The sequence below is a fragment of the Fulmarus glacialis genome, unplaced genomic scaffold (assembly GCF_000690835.1).
Source record: "Fulmarus glacialis isolate BGI_N327 unplaced genomic scaffold, ASM69083v1 scaffold22787, whole genome shotgun sequence".
Classification (NCBI taxonomy): domain Eukaryota; kingdom Metazoa; phylum Chordata; class Aves; order Procellariiformes; family Procellariidae; genus Fulmarus; species Fulmarus glacialis.
The window spans coordinates 16,665-30,811 of NW_009224108.1; the positions used below are offsets into that span (position 1 = coordinate 16,665).

General features: G+C 42.0%; 1 protein-coding gene across 1 annotated transcript in view; it reads right to left on the reverse strand.

Moving 5' to 3' along the window:
* Window positions 1–14,147, reverse strand: part of ATP9A (ATPase, class II, type 9A) — a gene marked incomplete at its 5' end in the record, with an annotated part of 49,301 nt that overhangs the window by 11,829 nt on the left and 23,325 nt on the right. Inside the window, 4 exons of the mRNA XM_009582054.1 lie at window positions 590–673; window positions 1,515–1,607; window positions 7,889–8,050; window positions 13,368–13,580. Of these exons, the coding sequence (XP_009580349.1) occupies window positions 590–673; window positions 1,515–1,607; window positions 7,889–8,050; window positions 13,368–13,580 (552 nt within the window). The remainder of the gene's footprint in view (window positions 1–589; window positions 674–1,514; window positions 1,608–7,888; window positions 8,051–13,367; window positions 13,581–14,147) is intronic.

Genomic DNA, 14,147 nt, shown 5'->3' on the forward strand with positions numbered 1-14,147 from the left:
AAGCCTGGAAGCGAATCCCTTGCACCACAGACCTAACCATGGCTTCTGCGATGAACAAACGAGGGCAAGAGCGAATCCTAAACATTTCCACCGTCTCACCTCTGCATTTAACTGAACAGTTCTCCTTCACGTTTTGCCTGCCTGGGGTAAGAAAATTAGTGCTGTGTGTAGAGACCCATCTAACAAACCCCATGCATGAAGCCTATGTTTCCATGAAGCCTGGCTGGGTTATGTTCTGGTGTTTGTTGTTTCCCTGGATGTCGGAATGCAACAATGAAAATTAAAAGCCAACATTTCCCCACACAAACACAACTCGTCTAACAAATGATGAATATTTGCAGAATTTATAACCATAAAAGATTGTAAGGCAGGATTCAGGAACTGTTTTGGAGGGTCCTGGCTGGGATCCAGTTCCATACACATCACTTAAAAAGCCACTTTGATTAAAAGAACTGCAAGACATTGAAGAATGACAATTCCAGCAGAAGGAGTAGGGAGATGAGAGGCGGCATTACCACAAGAGGTCTGTTAGAATCACTTCAGTGATGGTTTGTTTAAAAACAAAGAAAAAAAAAAAATAAAAACTTACTTCAAAGTCTTGATACTGCTCTTCTGTCAGAGACTTCTTGGCTACGACAAGAACCCTCAGGCCTTCCCGAGCCATGTTACCACACTGAAAAGAAGTATCACGTTGTAAACCATAAACTGCATCTCAAGTAAGATGATTTATGCACAGCATTGCAGAGATGGCAATGTAAGATAGCAGGTTAAGAAAATAACCGTCCCATTTGAGCAACCCCAGTAAGTCTATAACATCTGATAAAGTGCATGATAAACCCGAGAGGAAAAAAAGGAGATCTGCAATGGTTTGTAATCTATCCCAGTGATCAGAAACAAAAATGTCCTCTCTGCTATACCAGTGTGGCAAAACCAACCCCATTGATTTCATTTTTTCTGTCTCTAAGTAAAAGGACACAAGCCTTTGATTTACAGACTTTACACCTTTAGCCATAAACTCTTTAAAATAAGACCAAGGTATTATTATTTCTTTGAACACCAGGGTTTGGGGGTGGGGAGAATCAGTAATGAAGCCCCTGCTATGAACTCTGTGTCAACATTACTACTAACCTGACAAACATATCCCAGTACAAAGCTGCCAAATGTAGTTTTGAAATTAGACCTTTCAGTCTAAAATAAATCCAAACACAGGATCAAGCCGAGGACAAATTTGGTGATCTTGAGTGGCAATCAGTTTTGACCAAAATCCATTTTATCTACAGGACTTATTCTGCACTAAATATGTTAAACTTGCCACCTAACTTCCTTGTTACTGCATATATATTTGACTGAAGACTAATCCAATGAATTGCCAAGATCAGTGACCTTCTGGCTCTCAGATGTTTTAGCAGTTATGTCCACTCTGCCACATTGACAAGCTTTATCACGCATTGCCCTGGAAGGAGAAAAGCACTCGCATGAGAAACCCTCCGTACGTAGGAGAGACGGCCCCATACCTCCTCTTCCAGCCAGTCGTTGTACTGCACGATCCCAGCCATCACCACATCAGCCCCCTTCATGTAGAAGGTGATCTCTCCTGTTGATTCATCCTGCAAATAAGAAACAGAAGAGTCTAAGTTGGGCCAATATCAGCATATTTGGAGTGGCCTCAACAAGCTAAGTGATGAGTTTTCTGAACATCAGTCTCAAAAATGTCTGCACTGTGTCAGGCTAAAAGTCCATCTGGCTCAGCATCTTGTCTCAGGGCCAAAAGGAGATACCTATTCAATTGCAACTTGGTTACGCGCAGCAGATTTAGACAGATCAGCTTTTTAATCAGCAACTTGTGATTTCCATGCAGACACCTCTCAATTCTGACTGCATGTGCCTTTGGAATAACTTCTAGCCCCCACCCTGAAAATTTATTTCATACTTACCTGAAACAATAAAGCGGACGCACAAAGCTTCACAGAGTAAAAATTAGTAACTCTAATTTACCCCCTCTGTTACATTATATGGCATAAGCATAATTAAAATCAGCAACTTGTGATTTCCATGCAGACACCTCTCAATTCTGACTGCATGTGCCTTTGGAATAACTTCTAGCCCCCACCCTGAAAATTTATTTCATACTTACCTGAAACAATAAAGCGGACGCACAAAGCTTCACAGAGTAAAAATTAGTAACTCTAATTTACCCCCTCTGTTACATTATATGGCATAAGCATAATTAAAGTTTATGCTTGCCGCAGAAAGGTTAGATTGCTGTCTGCCTTATCTGATCCAAGTAATTTGTAGGCTGCAAGCAAAGCATATTTACATTACCACAAATTAAAAAATCCCTTCTAACCAGGCAGATACCTAAGGAGGTCACAGCTATTAGTATTACAAGCTAATGGAAACTCTGGCAATTTCCTCAAAGGAGACAAAACAATGAGTAAGGAACAAACTGCTCTGTAAACCAAGATAGCCACCAGGAATAGGAAGAAAATAAACTTAACACGCAAAACCAAAAAGCCCAGGAAGGTCTGGAAATAGACAGCTGTGGATGAAGGGGGAAAAGTACTTTAGGAAAAAAAGAAATCAAAGAAAATCACAGTGGACACTTTTTCATTCTCACACTATTTAACATACGTGTCAGTCTGTCCCACCATTACAGAAACTAGTGGTGAAGGTTCTTACACATTAAGAGTTTGAGTCAGTAGGTAAAAGCCTAATGTCCTGTGGCACTGGCAAAACAGAGTTTACATCCACAGCAAAAAAAAAAAAAAAAAAAAAAAAGCAGCACCTGATGTGGATACTGAAAACACAAAGAAGAGAAGTGTCTTTGCTAAGGAAATTAAGAAGCAGCCAAGGATAAAGAAGCTCCTTTACTAAGCATTTTTGCCAAACTCAGAGATACTCACAAAGAAGATTCTTATAATTAAGCTTAAGCATGGTTTTCAATGTCCTGAAACATCCAGCCTTCATATATCGATACCCACACATCCCACATATCCAAAGCAAAATGCGTGTCACTCTACCAAAACAACTAGAATCTGCTTAAATAAAACACAACGCTTTGGCAGTAGCCAAAGGTAAAGGTTTATCTATTAAATTATTTGATTAAAAAGTGTCTAATAACATCTCTGTAGGAAACTGAATAAAGACTCCACTTCCCGTGCTGCAGAACTGGCTTAAGATAGTTTAGATTTTTTGTCCAATATAAATATTGTATCAGCTATCTCCTTGCATTAGTCATTTCCTCTCACTGAGTTCAATAGGAGGTTAGTGCGTTCTCATATTATGGTAAGATCACACTATAAATCTACACAGAGATTTGCCAGTTATATTGTTTTGGAGAGACATCTTTTTCCACCGTGGTCTGACTCTGGCCACGGTTCAAAGGCTTCTTTCAGTTCCAGATATGACAATAGCACTATCTTTGCTTTGCAACAAAGATCATTCCACATGGGTAAGGGGAAAAATAATGCAGAGAAAAAGAAGAATGGAAAATATTGTGGTCAAACAAACAGGCCTTCTTTCAAGAAGATAAGTCAGTAAACAGTACGGTGAAGAGTGGCTGCTTTGGTAGAACAAGACTTCTTAGAACTGAAATAATCAGCTACAGAAATGACAGTTGATCACAAGTAAACAAGCAGATACTGCAAAAATATCCCAAACGAGACAATATCTGCTAATTGTTTTCAGTATTAACTACTACTTTATTTACTACAAGTTACGTGTTGAAGGAGATCTTTTTATAGGAGCCAGAGTGGACGGTACCACCAAGGGAGACAGGCACCTCTGCCAAGGATTTCAGTAACAGCATTACTGGGCTGGATGCATGAATCACTTTCTGAAACTCTATACCCAGATTGTACAGGAAGCCTGGCAAGACAATCGCAATGGCTCCTGCTAGTCGAAAAAATTGCAGTTTATAAGAATGGGCAATATCTGTATAGTTGAGCAGAAAATACTACCGTTTGAATTCTATTCACTACAATCCTGAGTGGAGTTTCATTCTGCGGCTTCTCCCTCCCCTCCCCAGCTGCTCACTGCATCTGTTGTCTTCTGGATACTTCACGCTACTTTCTCTCCCCTTATTCCTGTTTTTTAAGCAAGCAGCACAGTTTTAGAAGATATGCTGAAGCTGAAGAGGTAAACACCTTGCAAGTTGTGGATCAAACCAAGTGGAGTGCCTAGACATGCATACATGTATGTTTAATAAAAGAAAATTTTACTTGACAACTACCTATTTATAAACTCTTCTTTTTTCTTTTTGTCTTTTTAAATTTTTTTTTTTTAAAATGAAGATGAAAACCCTGCTTGAAGATATTATTTTGGAGTATACAGGAACGTGGCAAAGTAATACCTAGGCAGCCAGCATCTGCTACTCAAAACCTATTTCTGCACAGGGTATACAGGGAGCTGATTTTAGTGGCTTAGTAGCAGCTCAATAGCTGCAAAACAAAGACACTCAATTAACAAGCATAACAGAGGGGGGCCAATGCTTCTATTAACAGTATTTACAGTCAGGATCTGGGCCTGATCTTGCTCCCACTGACCACAAGTGGGAGTTTTGCTGGTTTTGGCAGCAGTAATATTCTAAATACAGAAATGCAAAATAGAAACCTTTTTCTTCCTAAAGGGGGAGAACGTAGATCACAGATAATTTAAAAGGAATAAGCCTCAAATCAAAGAAGAAAAAAAAAAGAGGACTCCTTTCCACTTAGATGAGAAAATTTAAGGGCATCCACTTCTCTGCTGAGCATACAAACACAATTTAATGAAGCATACCCTGGCTTCGATGGTTAGCCCACTTCCTGCACCTTGGATAAAACAGCACCTCATCAAAAGTTTGCACTTACAATAAGCAATGCGGAGGGAGGTTGTTTAGTCCTCCCTCTTTTATTGCTAATATTTTTATACTAGGTCTTGAAAAGGTTGCCTGAAGTCTCCACATCATTTTCACTATAAAAATAATCTGAAGAATTTACACTTGCTGTATTTAAATGGATATGCACTACACTTGTTGCAGCTATCCCACAGAGCACGAGACATTCGTGGGAACACTGATGACTGTGTACATTCAAACACATTCAGTCGTATCTCTAGATTCACAGATTGAAATACACTGATTACTTTGTACAAGCTCAGCCTATCAGCCCACTTCAACTAACATTCCTGCCCTTGGGCATGTTTTAATATTCCAAAGCCTGCAATAACTTGAAATACAAATTTGTTCCCCCTACACCATACTGTGGTGTGAGATCCAGAACTTAAAAGCAGTTCCTTGAGCAACAGGAGATCCAGGTCCAAAATACTAGGTAGGATAACAAAAATACAGCCATTTGCATGAGCTTTAGTGATTTTCAGTCTGCACTAAACACAGCTTGTCCTTCATGGGTTTGCAAAAAGTTCCATCTTTATCACCAAATCTCTTGGTAACAGGAATACTGAAGTGCTCCATAATATTTGTTGTGGAATACAACCACTGCGTTGCTCCATTTTACCTCATCCCGTCACGGTGCCATTTCTGACTGGGGCTGTGCTCTCCCCAGGGGTCCAGAGAAGTTGAGATTTGTGAAGCTACCAAACATCAGCCATTAAAGCAGACCAAATTAATCTGCTGTCGATGAGGCCCACATGTGCAACACTGATCCTGACTGTTTCTAACTAAAACCAAAGGCTACTCCTCCTACTGTTGTAACTTGAAATACATGAGGCAGAAGTTATTTTTACACCCTATTTCCAGATACCCCAAAGTAAACATGCAGCAACCCAGTTTTATCACAAAGAAAATGGAGGAGGGAAACAAACAGAAAAAACAAGAAAACAGAAAAACCCAGAAAAAAGAGAAAACCCAGAAAAAAGAGGAAAAGAGGAAAAGAGGAAAAGAGGAAAAGAGGAAAAGAGGAAAAGAGGAAAAGAGGAAAAGAGGAGAAAGAAAGAAAGAAAGAACGAACCACCGATTTTACCTATTCTCCCCACCCTAAATAACAAAGCTGAAGATCCCATGAAATGATACAACAAATCATATATTGCCCTGGATTATAGGTTTCATATTCATGTTTTAGATTCCTGGTACCTATTATCTGTCTGTACTCTCAGTAAAAAATATCAAGGATGTTTTAATTATCTCCAAAAGAAATATTCAAACTGCTTCACCTTGTTTGCTTTGCAGGCAAATGGTTTGCAGCCTTACCATAGCTGGCTTTGTTTATCTTACTAACATTGATTCTCTAGCACTATCTTGAAAACTAATGATGATAATGGTCACAACCCACCTCAACTGTTTTTAAAACACCCACACTTTCTTCTTCTTCTTTCTTTTTAAGGTAATTTTTTTCTGAGAGTCTGATCTTATATTGTATTTGTATATAAAACCACAAAGTTATGTGTACAATTTCAGCTGGGCACGTACTTAGCGTGCGCAGTGTGTGCTGCTGCTGATAAAGGTATTTGCACAAAATGCACCCTTTTACCTTAAATCAGCTATTTTCAAACCCTACTCATGATACTGTGTTCTCAGCATGGCTGCAGGCTCTGTTAAACTCAAAAAAATTTCCACATTTCCCTGCAGCTATAAGTGCCTCCCCCTGCTGTGTTGTACTTCTGCAGGGTCTAACAGGAGTTTCGATGCCTGGAGAGATCTGGGGAGCACTTCCAACAATATCCTAGAGTTAGTTGTGGCATCGGTCCAGGATCTCCTCCCTCTTTCCCACTTGCTGCCATCTCCATCACCTCTGGTTGTACCACCACAACTGCTTTGGAGTCACGGTGTAAGCTGGACCCGTGAACCTGCTCGGGGTCCTGCTCCTAGCTGACCCCAAGGCGGGAAACCACTTGTGACCTGAGTCGACTCATGACCCCAGTCCACTGTATGTGCTCTGCCAGCATGACCGCGGCATGGACACGACAGGAAGGGCAAGAGCTTTTGGACAGATGAAAAGACAACTCCAGGGACACAGCGTGAGGCTTCAAAGTCAGCTCAAGCTTCCCTGAGACGCTGCTGGTGCCTACTCCCCTGGTGAGAGCAGTCCTGCCCCTACCAGGCTCCTCTTCCTCCTCGCTGTGTCAGCCACTGTGGAAGGGGACACAGAATTCGGGTCCCAGGAGACAGGGTAACTGTGACTATTTCTTTTGCTGGCAGTGCTGGTTTCAAGCTTTCCTGAAACAACAGCCTTACCTGAGAGGTAGCATGGCATCTCTGCTGCTTATCAAAGCTGTTGAGCCTTGGTTCAGCACACAGACAGCCAAAACATTCAGATTTTAGCTCTTCTGCCCCATCAGTCCCTCCCATGTCTCCTTGCACTTGTAGCAAAAATCCTCTCTCAACATTTTCCAGCATCCCCAGGGCCCTCGGTTTCGCAGCTGGAAGGAGATGCTCAAGCTCTCTCTTCCTTCCCAGCACCATCCTGGAGGCTCCACTGCACTGCCAAAGACATGCTTTCACAGTTGGTGGCAGCACCCCTCCCCAGCCTGACATTGTCCCCAGCAGCACCCTACAGGAACCGATGTGTGCAGACAGAGGAGCTGTACAGTTGAGACCCACCCCAGAGTACATGATGAATTAAAAATGTGAGCGGGAAGGAGCAGCTGGAGGATGCTGGAAGCTTAGGCTCCTTGTTATTTTGAACAAGGGACCAAAGATAAATAAACTAAAGATGTCTCAGGACACTACAGCACTTATTGCCAAATATGGCCAAGGAAAAGCATGTATCACTAAACAAACCCAGCAATCAGATGCTATTAGCTCAAAACAGAGAACAGCTCATAGCCTGAGGCAGGAGAGACTGCAAAACTCTGCCAGGAAGAACAGCACAGCTGAGAGCAAATGTTTTACATGTTTCACGTTGCGTTAGCAGGAGAGTCACAAAGACATGAGAGCTTACTCAAAGCTACTTACCCGAACAATTATCCCCATGCGCTTGCTCTCGTAAGTGAAGGGGAAGATCTGGAGGATGGTGAAGTTCAGGATGTGGCCACCCGGTGTCCTCAGCTGCACGGAGGACTGGTCTCTGCCCACCAGCGTTAAACCCACGCTCTCGGTCCACTGTACCAGGGCCACCTGAGAGGAGAAGGCCATGGTGAGGGTGGCCAGCCCACACCACACCTCCCCTGAGGGGACAGTGGGTAGGGGCTGCAAAGAAGTTCATTACTGATCAATGGTGCTATAGAGTGGATCCGTTCATATACACAGGTGCTCCTGTATGGCTCTTTCTAGTGGGCTTTTCCTGAAGTTAGGAGCTTACTAACCGTATTTTCGGGGTTTGGGCAGCCCAGCTCCTGTCTGATTCAGCTGCCAGGCTGTCCTAGACTCTCAGCAGGAGGTGGTCAGCTCCCTGCCTTCGACTGCCACATCCTGAAGGACAACCTTTCCACAAGGGCAGGCACAGGTACCCTCCACCCAGGCCTGGGGTGCCCAAACCTCTGCTTGGGCACATCAGGTAAATCTCTTGACAAACACTTACTTTTTCAATGTGCTATTTCCCAGCTTGCTGTTTATGAAATCAAGAATTCAAAACGATGCATTCATCCTGGATTTACAGTATCAAAGCCCAAAACAGTAATGCAAAGCACATTAAAAATTCATATGAAAACAGCAAACAAACAAAATGAGCTCTGTGTTATACTCTCTCTGTTTGGTAGTAACAATTCATCCACAACTTTCAACCTCTGTACTGATCAGTAAGACAGCTGAAGGCTGGCTCACAGACACTTCTTAGCAGAGAACCTCTTCTCCCCAAATATTAAAAAAAACAAAACAAAAAACCCCAAAACAAACCCCAGATTTTTTAAGGCACACACCAGAACTCATTTAATTGAACTTATGTGGGTATCATTCTGATTGCAGCTTCTAATATTTAAGGACCTACAACACTGAGTTCTTTACAAGCTTTCACCAGATTACAACCAGAGTCATGACACAAAACCAAAGCCTTTATTTTGCTTCCCTGACGATCCCCCCAGAATCCCCACCTCAGCTGACACATCCATCTAAGACTGAGCCTGCTGAGATACAGGGGTTTAACTCTAGAAGCTGTCTTGGCAGTAACGGATGGGAGCAGCAGCTGACATGAGCCCATACATCACTGGCCTCCAGAAAGGATCAAGGGATACTTTCTCCAAACAGACACGAAATACTGGAAGTATTTTGCAGTGACATTTTAAAAGACATGACAGTGCTGGGCACATGGTTACTGCTGACTTGAAGGTTAATTATCCCTTGTGCCTTTCACGTTCTGCCTTTACTGCCTCAAGTGACCACAAATACCTGAGACAAAAATAGAATTTATTTTGGGAAATTACATACACGAGATACAGATAAAAATGGAATCTATAAATACTTGCATTGAGGGTTTTTTTTTTACTAGATGAATTAATACAATTAGATCTAATTGGAGAATCCTTTGTGAACTCAGCCCCCTTTCATCCACAATTAGGCTTAAAAGACAACCTAAAATAAACTTTTCCTTTCAGAAAGTAGTCTTGAATCACCAGATAAAAAAAAAAAAATTAGTTGAGTTGGCTTTGCCTTGAAAGACGTTTAAACCAATTTGAATCAATATTTGTTTTAATATTAGCAAGTTTTTGCAGCCTTATTCACAAAGACTACAACAAACCAAAGGCTCTTTCAAGCTTATCTTTTTCAAAAGTTTCTTCAAGCCATCCTTAGTGCATTGAAGTGTGCAGCTAGATAATCCTCCTAACAGTCTCCCAGAGCAGAGATGGAGCTTGGGTTTCTAACGCTCTGGTTAATAAATAATTACCGAGAATTTTTCACAGCATGATGTTACGTGATGTTCAGTGTGCACAGCCCTGGCTGTTAATTTGCCCATGTTGGTAAGCTGCAAATGTCTGGAGATACAAATCTCTCCTCCCAGCTCAGCCCGTTACAGCATGTCGTTTGCTACTTTCTTTCACAGACACCTCCTCCCTCCCTCCCTGCCAGTGTCTCATTTAAATCCTATGTCAGGAAGCATTTCAACCTCCCAAAAGAAAAGCCTTGCGCAGAGGAACAAATGGATGAGCAGCACGTCAGAGGTGCTACGTCATGCACGTGACACGCTTCAAATTAACTGCATTGCATCGCGCAATGCCAGTCATTTCAGTCGGCCCTGAGACCACAAAAAGGTACATCAATGGAAGGGGAAGAATAATGAAAGAAATCCCCCTTTTTCATGCTGCTCCCAAGCAGACGTGGGTCCTGTCAGCCCTTAATGGCCCTCCAGGTGAACCGCATTCAGCACCGGAGGGGAAGTGGGGCTGACCCCTTTGAACATGCCACTTCCCAGCCTCTATGGTACTTAATGAATAATTACTGAGAGAGAAAGTGACATAATTTTGAAGTGTTCCTATCAGATGTACTAAAAGCACTGAAATTACCGTCCCCACTCAACAGGCAACACAATGGGCCTGGCCTCTGGGAAGTGCCGCGGCACCAGCGGACAACACTGAGGGCAACAAAAGCGCTGATGGCTCTTCTGGCAGGGTCTGGACAGTGAGCACGTCCCCAGCTCGGTGCGAGACAGAAGAGGTTTACTCTGTGCCGTGCAAACAGATAACCAGAGGTGCTCTCAGTCACAGCGAAAAGATGAGAAACATTCAAGATGCAAAAATATGTTTACAGCTTAAACTGAGGAGATTTAAAAGCAGAAAACACCTTCAAGAGAGCCCATGCTTACTGATTAGGGGAAATCAATAAAGTCCCTGACCACACTCCAGGAGTTTGCAGCTCTATCCAGGCCAACTCAGATACAGATCTCAGCATTACAAAGCAGAGCAGCTACAGCAGCTTGGCACACTATCCCCCAAACTTTGCTCTTTCCGACAATTAAATTACCCAAGCCACCACTGAAGTGGGTATCGACTAATAAATTTCATTCTAAAGAGACAAATTGATCCTTCTGTGCCATGAGTTGCTCTACAAACGTCCCATTTAGGGTTGCCTAGCAGACAGACAACAGGCAGAAACCAATTGATCGGTGCACCCTTTCATGTCCTGGCAGCTGTGGCGGGTTGTCGGGGTTAAAAACTGTTTGCCCAGGAATCCCAGGCATTCTTATCTCTGATCAGATTATATCTATTTCATTTCCCCTGTTAGTTACTGTATGGCTACAACTGACACGCTTGCAGAGCCCCAAGGCTGTAACCGATATCTGAATAAAGATACTTCAAGACTTCTAAATGGCAGCGTGCACAGGAAACAAATTTAGGAAATCCTGCTTTCTGTTACAGGAAATGAATCCTATGCCAACTGGTAGAAATTACTCTTGCTGTTAAAGTAAAGAGAATACAAGTTTTTGTACTCATTTCATAAACTGACCTTCCCTGCCATCGCAATATTTTATTGATATAGAATTTCAAAGGGTGGCTTTAACAGGAGTCCAAAGCCATTCCCCCACAGGGAATGTTATTTAACAGCATCGCTCTCTTCTCAAGGACTCCACTTGTGCTGATCCTGCGTTTTGTACCATCTAGTATGACATACACAGAGCACGTCTAAACAGTATTTGTATATCTAAGACCTACAGACAAGATTTCCTCAGTGCAGCAAAGCATATCTGATTTCTAAACCTGCTGTAATTCTCTACTTAAGACACCACAAGAAAGGAAAAAAGAATTTAAACAATAATCTTGGAAGGATTAGTTATCATGCTATAGTAAAACAAATAAACAATAATCCCTTGGGTATTTGAGACAAATTGCTGCATAAATATTTTAAAGACAGAACTGTATAAAGTGAAAAAGGAAAAGAAAAATCACTGACTTCACTGTATACCACCAGTATATATGTAAATAAACAAAGGGTCTGTGCAAAAACAGCCAGTAAATGCTTTAGGAAAAAAAACCTTAAATGCAGATCACAAAAATTACCATCTGGAAATCATTCAGAACTTGTTTCAATCCAAAGGCAGTTGATTTCTGTAAGCTGTCTTTACATGGGACAGCAACACATTAGAGGAGAAAAGCAGGTAAGCAAAACACCGACCTAGATTATGTGGTGGGAGAGGACACACACACACACACACACACACACATATGCACACTGCTCACCAGCTCCAAAAACAGCAAGGAGTAAGCGCTTGTTGTCACTGTAGGCACATCAATGGAGGAGGGGGAAAAAAAGCAAAGATGCAGCTTTTGTATAATACAGACGAGAACACATTATATGAAATGAATTAATTGCCCACTTGGGAAGAAAAACACTGTAGGGAATATTTTGAATGTACACGAAATGTGGAAACTAACTCTGTGTGCCAGTGCTTCATTAATACATGCAACAATTTCCAAATCTTCACATAGCCAGGCTAACGAATAAATTTATTTCTATGCAAACAATTTCTCACCTCTAACAATGAGGAAAGCCAGCTTCTCTTTTGATGTCAAAGGTGAAAAGGTTATTATCAGAGGCAAATCTGTTTTATTTAGGGCAATAAATGGAAGAACCTTTCGAAGGGTCAAATGGGCGATATGATCTCATACCATCAGTAGGATTCTTATGGGAAGTTTCAAACATCAGTCTCTTTCAATGGCATAGAGCAAGTGTAATTGTACAAATTAATAGAAAACAAATTGTTTTACCTTGGTTGCACTAAAGAAGATGTATCCAAGAAGCATAACCAATACATGAAACCGTATCTTATTCCTCCTGTCTTCACCACAGAACTTGACACACTCAGGTGTTCAGTAAAAGTCTCCAGCGAGTCTCTGGAGAGCTGCAAAGTTTCTCTCTACTGTACCACCCTGCGTAGCCCTGGCTGGACTGGGTGCCAGCAGAGAACTGGCAGGGCACGGCTTTGCTCAGAGACAAACTCTTGTGCACTTCAGTTACTCTGCAGAATTAATTCGGGCTCTGGGTCTGTCAAGTCTGCATCTGAAGGGATGTGTCCTGGGTTAGCAGTGCTACCCAGCATGATGTACAACTTTTCATTTGGTCTGGGAGTTCGAACACTTTGCGGATCAGGGACAAGCTGACTTGTGGGAGTGCTCTAACCCCCTCCCACAAGTTGTCCTTCCCCCCCCAAACAGGACAAGATTGCCTATAATTTACCAAATATAGTCAAAGGGACTCATGGTGTTGAACTGAAAATATACCCTGGACAAAAGGTGCAGAAACATGAGCAAAACTCTGCAATGCAGAGGCTCATACAACAGCCAGATACTAGTCACCATGTAGCTCTGTAGCTTCAGGCAGAGAGGCAGATTTGGCTGAAGTATATCAGCTGAGAGGGCACTTATGGTCTATTCACGGGTTATCAGTGCAAAAAATGCATTAAAATATTTTCCCCTTCACTAGATTGGAGTACTTCCACCAAATTTTTTTTTTTCTAGCAACAAGCAAGGTCGTATGTATATTTTTATACACCCAAACGGATACTGACCTCATCAGGACTGGAGGCCTGGTACACCCTGCAGGAGTCTTCATAGTGTCTCTCGGCTTCAGCCTGGTCCGTCACCCCGTTGGACTCGTACACTGGTGTCACGTTGTGGCACAGCGCGATTGCCTTCACCGCCTCGTGCACTCGGCTGCTCATGGTTTTACGCACCTTGGTAGCTAAGGTAAGGCCCTTCACAGCAGGTGGGTCCTGAGATTGCTTATAAAAAAGGAAAGCAGAATACAGTCTTACTGCAGAAGAAAAAAAATTTAAATTAAGTTTTTAATTCAGTAAAGACCATATATGTAGCAGCTGTGCAGACTCTTATGCCCCCAGGAATGAGACACGCTCTTCATACACCTTAACTCAGACCATCACTGGGAACACACCCCAGCGTAATGCAACTTCTTTATCATTGTTACTGGCAGCATAAAGTGCCCCAAAAGATTTACCTAAGTTTTTGGAACAGTACACTGAGAAAAAGACCCTTTTATTGCAGATCCACCAAACACTGACTGGTGAAAGACCAAAGTCAGAAGACTCAGTGCAACCACTTTTTGCTCCACAAAAGACCAGTGGCTCTGAAAATTTAGTGTCAATTGGGTTTCATGTGCAACAGAATATAATTGCTGAAAACAGAAAACAGATGACTCGTATGGACCTAGAAAATCTTAATTACATTCATTTAATTTTTAATACTATTTTTAGTATCAGAATGGGAGTCTTCAGATAATTGCACAATTACTAAATTATCCTGGTTGAAGAAGGGACACACAGTGATCTAGT